This window comes from Lathyrus oleraceus, chromosome 5 (genome assembly GCF_024323335.1).
Source record: "Lathyrus oleraceus cultivar Zhongwan6 chromosome 5, CAAS_Psat_ZW6_1.0, whole genome shotgun sequence".
Lineage (NCBI taxonomy): Eukaryota > Viridiplantae > Streptophyta > Magnoliopsida > Fabales > Fabaceae > Lathyrus > Lathyrus oleraceus.
Window position 1 is genome coordinate 240,903,097 of NC_066583.1, and position 10,558 is coordinate 240,913,654.

A 10,558-nucleotide genomic window follows, 5' to 3' on the forward strand; every position below is an offset into this window, starting at 1 on the left:
AGCCTTGGGCTTACTCTATGGACCCGACATCCATCAAAGTGGGCTCTATCGGGTTGGATTCCAACCCACTCGAGATGATCGAAGCCAAAATACTTGATATGTACACAACCCCTCGAGCACTAGCTGTGCAAGGGGTGACATACTTTCCTAAAATTCATGTGAATGAATGAAAAATATTTTGTGGATCAGTTATTACAACCTTCAAAAGAAAAAAAAATTGTCATTTTTGTAAAGAAATCAAATATTTTAAAAAGAAGAGACCCGAGAAAGTCAGATTTTAAAAATTATTTTGAATCAATAGAAAATATTTTATTGACCAATTATTACAACCTTCAAAGGAAAAAAATATCATTTCCGAAAAGAAATCAAACATTTTAAAAATAAGAGACACAAGGAGTCACTTTTTAAAATTATTTTGATTGAAAATTAACTTCTATGAGAATATCTTATCTAAAAAAATTGAATTTAGGAAATATATTTATATTGGAAATATATTATATAAAACCAGCATAATTAAAAAGTTATGCCAATGCTGTACAAATAAAAAAGAGTTATGAAATGCTTGTATCTAGTCATGAAAATGCCTTAATGTTAAAACTCATTTATTATTACTAATTATTTTTTACAAGAAGAATTCATTGTGTTCTATTATGGCAGAAATAAAAATCATTTATGATGCTAATTTTTTTTATAGTGACAACTAATTCCGTTTCATATTTAAATAGGGTATTAAGATAAAAGATTATATAACTTCCTAGTTTTGGACAAATAATAAAAAGTAATAAAATATACAAAAAGGAAAATTAATTGAGTTGGATTTAAATCAAAGATTTAGTAATATATATACTCATGTTAATTTCCACTCATGGAACGACCAAAGAAGAAGCAATCTTTCTTGTTTCTCTTCTTTCTTTCGTTACCATTTCTTTCCACTATCTTTCGTTACCATTTCTTTCCACTATGTTAAAGAAGAAGTCTAGTTTGGGTCGTCAAAAAATTCCTATTGAAAAAATACCTAAGAAAAGTCATTTACAAGTTACATTTTCTAAACGCCGATCAGGGTTGTTCAAAAAAGCTAGCGAGCTTTGCACTCTATGTGGTGTGGAGATTGCAATCGTAGTTTTTTCTCCGGCTGATAAAGCATTCTCATTCGGTCATCCTGAAGTTGAGTCCATCGTTGATCGTTATCTGAGTCGTAATCTTCCACAAGAATCTAGCACCCTCCAACTTGTCGAGGCTCATAGAAATGCCAATGTTCGCGATCTGAACGCGCAACTAACTCAACTTCTAAGCCATCTTGAGATTGAAAAGAAGCAAGGAGAGGAGATAGATCATGTGAGGAAAGCTAGACAGGTGCAAAACTGGTGGGAAAATGCTATTGATGAACTTGGCTTGAATGAATTGGTCCAATTAAAGGTTTCTATCGAAGACCTAAAGAAAAACATCGGAAAAATTGCTAACAAATGCATGATAGAACAATCTAATATGTTTTCATCAAATATTGGTGCTAATGGATTTGGACGTTACAATACCTTTGAGAACAAATCAGGTGGGGGAATTAATATGGCTTCTACACTTCCTAATACCTATAATTATCTTGGTTTTCGACATGGATATCTTTGAACATTGATTTGTGGTTTGGTTTTGGGTTCAGATGTTTGATTCACATGCTAGTATCTCACTAGTTGGTACTACGGTTTTTTGCTTTGTCTTAAAAATAGTTGTGTGACAAATAATATGGTTGGGAATAATTTGTTCTTTAACTAAGGACTCATTGGCAATAAACTTTGATTGATTTGTTCTTGTTGGATGAACTAGTTCTTGTTGGCAATAAGCTTTGTCTCCTTTAATAAATATATTTAATTTTGAAGAGTCAAGATATCACAGCATCCAGTCATAAATTTTCAACCTTATCCCTAATTATTTAGGAATTAAAGGCATCAAAGATAGCTAGACAAAACACCATCTTTAATTACATGTAGAGTAAATTCTTACAAGTCAACTCCCAGAAACTTGTTTGTTCTCCGAGCTAAGTAACTAGTACATTAATACTAGTAAATATCTATATTTAAAGTATATATTGTCTCCTAAAGAGGATCCTATGAAACCAATCACTTTCTGAGTCCAATTAACATCCCACACATATTGTAGATTTTGCAAAAGTTAAAACCATCTTAATAATGCTATTGTTTTGATATCTGCAATACTCTCATTCAGGTTGCTTGACAGAAAGTTCAAATCAGGAAAAAATCAACCTTGCACAATATGTTGTTAGAAAACCAGTCTATAGTCTATACCCACTGCTGAGTTGAAACTTCTTCTGCATTAAGCATTTTCAGATTCAATTCTCCATACCTATGAGATGATGATCCTGCCCATATTGCTTCTTTATTAGTTAATAGCCTCCATTTCCACTTCCTCACTAATTCCCTATTGAAAGTCTCTATGTTTTTTACTCCTAGTCCTCCCTCCTCGTTTGACTTGCAACCATTCTTCTAGCTTACCCAACTAATTCTCTTGCTATGATCAAATCCCCACATTGGAAGTTTCGTTGGATTTTTGTATTCTTTTGTAACACCTTGATTAGAGCTTTGTAGAATGACAGAAAATATATTGGAATGTTGTTGAGAACTGAGTTCAACATCACCACTCTTCCAATTACACGAAAATGCCTATCCTTTGGTAGCTTGATAACTCGGAAAAATATTGCATTTTCAACTCGATATACATGCAAATTTGAGTTTTCTCTTCCTTTTTATAGGTTTACGTTGATACTTGTCCCTTGTTTCAGGTATTTTGATTGCAAGAATGGTCGTACGGAGAAATGGTGTGAAACGGCAAAATTTAGAGCAAAAATGCAGTCCTGCACTATCATAATGTCCACCTTGCCAGCATGACACCCGTCATGACGTGACAAAGGGGGGGTCATCATCACTAGAAGACAAAGCCAAAAGAATTCCAGCGTCAGCACCAGGACGGGTATGGTCGTCAAGACCATGATGGTCGTCAAGACCATGATGCTCGTCATGGCTTCTCACTCATGACTACCAAGGGCTTCATGACCACGACGCCCGTCATGGACATTCCAATAAGATTTTTTTTGCCACATATTCAGACTTGGCTAGATTTTTTCCACCACTTTCTCCACGATTCTCTACACGTTATGGGACATCCATGTACTGATTTTTACTATATAAATAGGTTCTTAGAGTTCAATTCTCATTATCCAAGTTTTTAAAATTTTATTTTAGGCAGTAAAGTCAGTTTTAAAAGTACTTGTTCGCTCACACTGAGTGATAAGTGCACCCTAGAATTAAGTTTTGCTATTTTCCTATCTGTATATGGATGAAGCATATTTTAATCTTGCCGACATCAAATTTAGGGAAGTTTTTTTCAAGAATTTTTCTGCATTGTTATTTCTGAAGTTTCAATTATATTAAGTATTGCATATTTTTTTCATTTACTGTTTTTCTACTACTACTACTCTTGCATGTGTTTATTGTCATACCCTAACATTTATCCTACCCATTTCACTTTTCATCTGACTTTTATCTTTGATTTATTTGCATTCTCCTAGGCATTTAGATCATTTCTTTCATTCTATTTTTAAACTAATATCATTGATTCAAAGGTTTTATGATTGGATTCTTGTTGATTGGCTTGACAAGTCTCATGGACTAGGGTTTAATTCCATGACATATATGAGGATCAAACTTTGAGATTGTATTACATTGACTTTTGTTGATTATCCCTTGAAACATAACCCTTGGTACAAATAATGGTTATGGTTGATTTGCACCATGGAATGGTTGGTTCTGAAAGTTATTTCTAAGTTTGACTTTTGATGATCATGTTCATTTAAAGACTTATTTAGTTATTGATATTGATTATTGTGTAATTCTGTGTTCAAGACAAGGTCATTCAAATTCAAATGTTCAAGCGTTCAATTTTGGAAGGAAAGCATTATTGCTTGAGACGCAAGTTACATTACACCATTTAATAGCCATTGCATTACCAAAAAGATCTGTTACATCACAAAAGATACAAAATCAAAACCTAAAAAAAATACACTTTTGACCTATAGTTGACTTTGATCAACTGTTGACCTTTTGGTCAAGTAGTTGACCAAAGTCAACTACAAATCCTAACCCTAGATCCTATACTACTTCTTGCATAAGCCATCTCTTATTGTTCACTCCATTAGGCTTGATCTTGTTCACTTGCTCATGACCTTGTCGATATTCCTCAATCACATTGACCCTGCAACATATAATCACATTGCATCATTAGAACAAATACATAAACATCCACATTCCAATTATCTTTACAGCAAGTCATCATCATATGCAAGCAAAAGAGTAATGTTACAAGAGATGACAATCCAATTCAAGTGGTTTCCTAACACTAACACATTAATAAAACAATTTAAGTAAGTTCAAATCAATAACAACTCATCCCTTGAATTCAAAACAAACTCACAATCTAACATACGTGCATAACCTAGAAAACCCAACTCTCGTGTTGGTAACCGGTTAACCAAAATTCGTTAACTGGTTAGAGTTGTGCCCTGTTACTTTGTTTCTCAGCTGCATAACAGTTGCCAACACCAAATTCACTACCATGCCTTACTAACAGTCTAAACCATGTTCCACCAACTAATTCCTAATAGTTTCACATTCTAACAATATTTCAAAGTCATCCTAACCAACAAACTTCAACATGTTCATATTTTAACATCAATATTCCTAACTGATAACAACATAACTAACGATAATACTTCTAACTAACCTTTAAAAAGAAACTTATCTGTCAAGCTTCAGTTCAACCAAGCTCGAGCCAATTCCCTTCACACCTCATTCAATTAACTCCATCAACATTTTGCTAACACATTTAAATTAACTCTAACTTTTTTGCATTACACTAACAAAATTTCAACTAACTAGCATAACACAACCTAGCTAACACTAACTGACTTACTTCAACATCATAACTAATTCAAACTGATTTTAACAGAGCTATTAACAGAGTTAAGCATTACAACTAACTTTCAGCTCAATCTAACTATAATATAACGCTGCCCTAACTTGCCCTAACAGAGATTGCCAATTTTCCCTAATCAGTTGCAACTCCCTCTCATTGTTCAGGGATCACCATTCATTTTCCATAAAACACACAATCATTCACTGAAAATTTTCACAATCATTTTATCAGAATCCTCACATCTCAAAAATCATCTCACCGCGAAATTGCGCGAGAAGAGGAAGGAGCGGAGAGACTCGCGAGATAGCTCGGAGAGAAGAGAGAGAGAGAGAGGCGGAGAGACCGCGAAAGGGAGCGAGTGAGAGAGAGCAGGCGAGAGCGATGCAGAGACGAGAGATCCGAGGAGAGACGGCGTGTAGAGATAGAGAGATCTCAATCTCTCTCTATCACTCACTCTCCTCTCTCTCTCTCTCTCTCTCTCTCTCTCTCTCTCTCTCTCTCTCTCTCTCTCTCTCTCTCTCTCTCTCTCTCTCTCTCTCTCTCTCTCTCTCTCTCTCTCTCTCTCTCTCTCTCTCTCTCTCTCTCTCTCTCTCTCTCTCTCTCTCTCTCTCTCTCTCTCTCTCTCTCTCTCTCTCTCTCTCTCTCTCTCTCTCTCTCTCTCTCTCTCTCTCTCTCTCTCTCTCTCTCTCTCTCTCTCTCTCTCTCTCTCTCTCTCTCTCTCTCTCTCTCTCTCTCTCTCTCTCTCTCTCCCATGGCACACACATCACAAAGTATCACAGAGCAACAACAATAAGTAAATAACCACCTACAGACTATAAAGAAAAAGAAGAAGAAGAAGAAAAGAATTGCATGAAGAAGAAAAGGAATTCCAGTTGTTTACCTCTAAAGAGATTCCTCTGGTATTATAGTATCGTCTTCATATTCTTCACCGCAACAACCCCCGATACGAACCTCGGTCTCGCATGTAAGTCCTTCATGCTCACCTTCTTTTTTTTAAAAATTTAGTGATGTGATATAGGATTAGGATGGTGGAGTTAAACCCATAGGGTTTGAACTCCGCATTATGCTTTGGTAACGACCAATTATGGTTTTAGTTTTTCGGGTTCATAACAATTATGGCTCGATTTGCACTGTGGGATTTGGATTAAGAAGAATCACCATGAGAATGAGAAAGAAGGCGGAGGGACTATTCGATTGGTACAAGTTTGAGTATGGATAGACCTCCACCTTCGCTGGAGGCGATTTTTGGCGCGGCGGAGCATTTTTCTTCCAACGAAGGTATTTGAGATGAGGGAGGGAGAACTTGAATTGAAATTGAAGTAAAAAGATTTATGACGTCTCCATGTAATCTTGCCCTCACATATGGGCTTGGGCCATTAGGCCCATTGTTGATTACTCCTTGCACCCTATCTCTCCATACGCACTCCTCTGTTTTGGCATAAGACCTTGGGCTTTATAATTTATAAGTTCAAAGCCCATCCAGAATTACTGTCACACACCTCCCATGCAGCCCATACACCTATGCCTTCTTTTTCTTTTTTTCCTTTGTTATTTTTATTATTTTTGGTTAATAGTTTTTTTATATTTTCCTTTTTAATTTTTTAATACTTGTTAAAACATTGTAACACATCTTAGTGGTTAGATACATTTTAATAGTTGTTGATTACTCTCTGCACTCTATTTTTACCATTACTTTAAACTAAAAATAATGATGTGAATTAGTTATAATGATCTCTCAATTAAAATTTTAGAAAATAATATGCCATAGTTCTTCTTTCAGATTAGTTAATGTTAGAATTTGATTTACTTGATAGTGTTTTGATTTTCTTAGGTTAGAAATAAAAATATAAATGCTTGATTCACACTTTGATCTCACCCTTGACTGACTGATCAAAGTTATCTTTGATCAAGTAGTCCTTTGACATGTGCATGTTCCTTCTGTCTAGTCAAGTGATCAGAAGACTCTTGATCATTTGATAAGACTAGTCCCCTGTACTGGAGCTGCATTTGTTTTTCAAGAGAAACTCAAACTCAAGATGTTGCACTCAAGTCAATACAAGTCAGGAAAGAGACTACGAACATATACCATTTATACTGGAGGACTGCTCAAGAACGACAAAAATGATCTTCTTCAACACTTGTTAGTTATGATTCATATTGTGCACCAAGAGCCTTAAGTAGTAAAGAAGAGATGAGAGGGATAATTTATATCCTCATTATGAATATCTTTGGATACGGGACGAATGACCTAGTTGTTCAAAGTATTTACCTCTACTCATAGACTTTAGTGTAAATTAAGTCGAATAATTGACAAGACCTTTCCCCATAGATAAGACTTCACAGTCAAGAGTTCAACACGTCATGCAAGGCCTCAAGGTTGAAAATTATGGATATCAAGCACAACAAAAAGATACTTCTTCAACACTTGTCAGTTATGATGAAAATTATACGCCACGAGCCTTAAGTAGTGGAGAAGAGATGATAGAGATTATTCATATCCTCATTCTAAATATCTTTGGATACGAGACGCCTGATCCAGTTGTTCAAAGTATTCACCTCTACTCATAGAATTTAGGGAAATTCAAGTCAAATTACTACCAAGTCTTCTTCAAACACCTCAACACCTCAAGAATCAACATCAACTATATTTTCCTCTTTGGACCAAACATCACTCCTTTTATGTCCATACACTCTTAAGGTTAATCGCCTTCTCTTGATTAATCACCTCTTATATGGGTTAATCACACTCTTATGGTTAAAACACCCATTTATTATTCACACTTCTCTGGTTTAAACACCACTTTTGTTTCTTCTTTGGATAATAACCAGTTATTGGTTAAATTCCACTCTCTTTGGTTCAAAAACCACTTCTTTTCTTGGTTTAAACACCACTCTCATTCCTTCTGTGGTTTAAACACCACTCTCTTGGTTTAAACACCACTCTCTTGGTTCAAACACCACTTTTTTTCTTCTTCAATTTAAACACCGCGTTTATTACTTCTTTGGTTTAAACACGACTCTTGAGGTTAATCACCTTGTATTGGTTAATCACTTACCCATTTGGCTTAAACATCACTTTTGTTTCCTTTTTGGTTTAAACACCACTTTTATTATCCTCTTGGTTTAAACACCAATCTTTTAACTTCAACTACTTGTTTGGTTTAAACACCACTTCTATGTCCGTTTGGTTTAAACACCACCTTTATAACTTTTATTCGCCAATTGGTTTAAACACCACCTCTATTCCTTTTCTTCAGTTTAAACACCACTATCTAGTTTAAACACCATTTCACAAATCTTTCATCATTCATTCACACACCTTTTCAATTTCGACCCTTAGTTCTATGAACTACAAAGCTCTGATTTTCTTATTGTACTATGAGGATAGTAGGCACGAGGGTTCAAATCCTTGGTGAGCACGCTAATTAATAAAAAAAATATTCCCCTTTCGCAAGTAATCTGTAGATAATAACACCCATTAATACAAAGAACAATCAAAATGGTTCCCGCTGAGTACAACAGATGTGAGGGATGTTAATACATTCCCCTTGCATAACCGACTTCCTTATTTGTTTCTCTTCCCCTGGGTTTTATTAATGTTTTCCATTTCCTTTTGGAATAAATAAAGTTCGTTGGCGACTCTGTTGTATCTTCGAGCGTGCGATACGCTCAGGTATTTTTCGCGGTGCGACACTTAGATTATAGTATTATTATTTGTATCATACTTATTATGTTAGTTCTTAACATACTTGACTGTTTCTATTCCATTTTAAATATGTCTACTTAAATCAGTCGAGTTTGGAATATGAAGGCCTTCGTACCGATGGTGCTCGCATTTAAGTCGTAAAAATTATGATAATTTGGGGATTGTTTAATGGTTGAAAAACTTTTCTGTTTTTATTAAATTGTTTACTACGAAATCCGAAACATAGAGACATCGATTCCGATTCAAAAGAACAGAACCTGTATCGGACTTAGAAAATTTTCAATTTTTAATAATTAACACTGCGAAAGTATCTTTTTAATTAATTAAGCAAAATTCAATTTTCAAAAAGGTGATTTTAAGAGCTTAAACGGACACACGAAAACGGGCGTTTATGCGCTTAAAATCCGGTGTTGGACGATCGAAAGTCGGCAACACTTTTAAATTAATTTTTCTACATTAAGAATTTTTTTAATTATTTAAAAGTATTTAATTTCCAAAAATATAAGTTTTTCACTTTAACACGCCGACCATACGAACGAGAACGATATAGACTTTTGGCTGAAACTCGGTTTCGACTATGAAAAAGCGAGCAGATCTTTTAAATTAGTTCATCTTATTTACAAGAAAATATTGTCCCAAATTAATTATAGTTAACGACTTAGTGAGTACAAGAGGTTAACGAAAGCCATATTACGATCTCTCGTCTTATAAATTGTTTTTTGCAAGCTTAGTTTAGTTCTTTTGCACTTAAAACTTTTAATCACCGCCTTAGATTTACATAGCAATAGTAGATACCTGTAGATTGAAAATTGGTCTATGTGGGTTCAATAATCTTTTATATTACTAAGATATTTCTGTGCACTCGTGGACGTGTCAAGTTTTTAGCGCTATTGTCGGGGATCATTAGTCAATATCGTGATTCCATTGTTGTGTCGTATAGACTAAGGAACTCTTTCATATCACCCCCCCCCCTTTTGGTTGTACCCGCTCAATCAGGGACAAGTTAGAACAACAGGTTGACGAAATCGAGCATTTTATTCACATAAGACACCAACTAGAACAACTTCATGCCCAATTTACCATCCATATGGCTGTGAAGAACGAGCGTCCTCTTAAGGACTATGTCGTCCCATCTCGGGACGAGCCTCATTCGAGCATTGCTGCTCCTAATGTATAATCTAGCAACTTCGAACTCAAACCCTCTATGTTGCAAATCGTGCAGCAGAACCAGCTCTTTGGAAGCCCTACGGAGGACCCAACTCTATATCTTTTGTGTTTCTTCAATGTGCCGACACGTACAAGAGCAATGCCATCGACCCTGAAGCCATCCAATTGCATCTTTTTTCCTTTTCCCCCGGGATAGAGATAAAGCTTGGCTACAGTCCCTCCCAGCTAATTCCATTACAACATGAAATGAGCTTAAGAAGGTTTTGCTTGCATGTTATTTTCCGACGTCTAAAATGACAGTTTTAAGAAATCAAATCACTTGTTTCAGACAAGTTGATGGATAATCTCTCTTTGACGCATGGGAAAGGTACAAGGATATGATGAGACTTTTCCCTCATCACGACTTAGAGTGGTGGATAATTATCCAGGCCTTTTATAATGGTCTCCTCTATAACACGATGATGACAGTCGATGTTGCGGTATGATGAGCTTTGTGGAGAAGCCATTCACTGAGGCCTATAATCTTATTGAAAACATGGCCCATAACGACTATCAGTGGGGTAGCAAGCACACCCATATTAAAAAGTCTCAAACCAAAGGCAGTATGTAAGAAGTAAATGGCCTATATCATGTTAGTGCTAAGGTAGATACCATTACTCAGAAGATTGAGAACCTAACCATTATTCCCGCAGCTACTGCAACTGC

General features: G+C 35.5%; 1 protein-coding gene and 1 non-coding gene across 2 annotated transcripts; one reads left to right on the top strand and one right to left on the bottom strand.

The window, feature by feature from the left end:
* Positions 1-960: 960 nt before the first annotated feature.
* On the top strand, positions 961-1,623 carry LOC127079964 (agamous-like MADS-box protein AGL62). Its single transcript, XM_051020312.1, has one exon. The coding sequence runs from the start codon at positions 961-963 to the stop codon at positions 1,621-1,623; it is 663 nt and encodes a 220-aa protein (XP_050876269.1).
* Positions 1,624-10,151: 8,528 nt separating this feature from the next.
* LOC127090069 (small nucleolar RNA R71) lies at positions 10,152-10,259 on the bottom strand. The gene has a single exon (XR_007791603.1). It is a non-coding gene; the product is annotated as a small nucleolar RNA R71 (small nucleolar RNA).
* Positions 10,260-10,558: the final 299 nt, after the last annotated feature.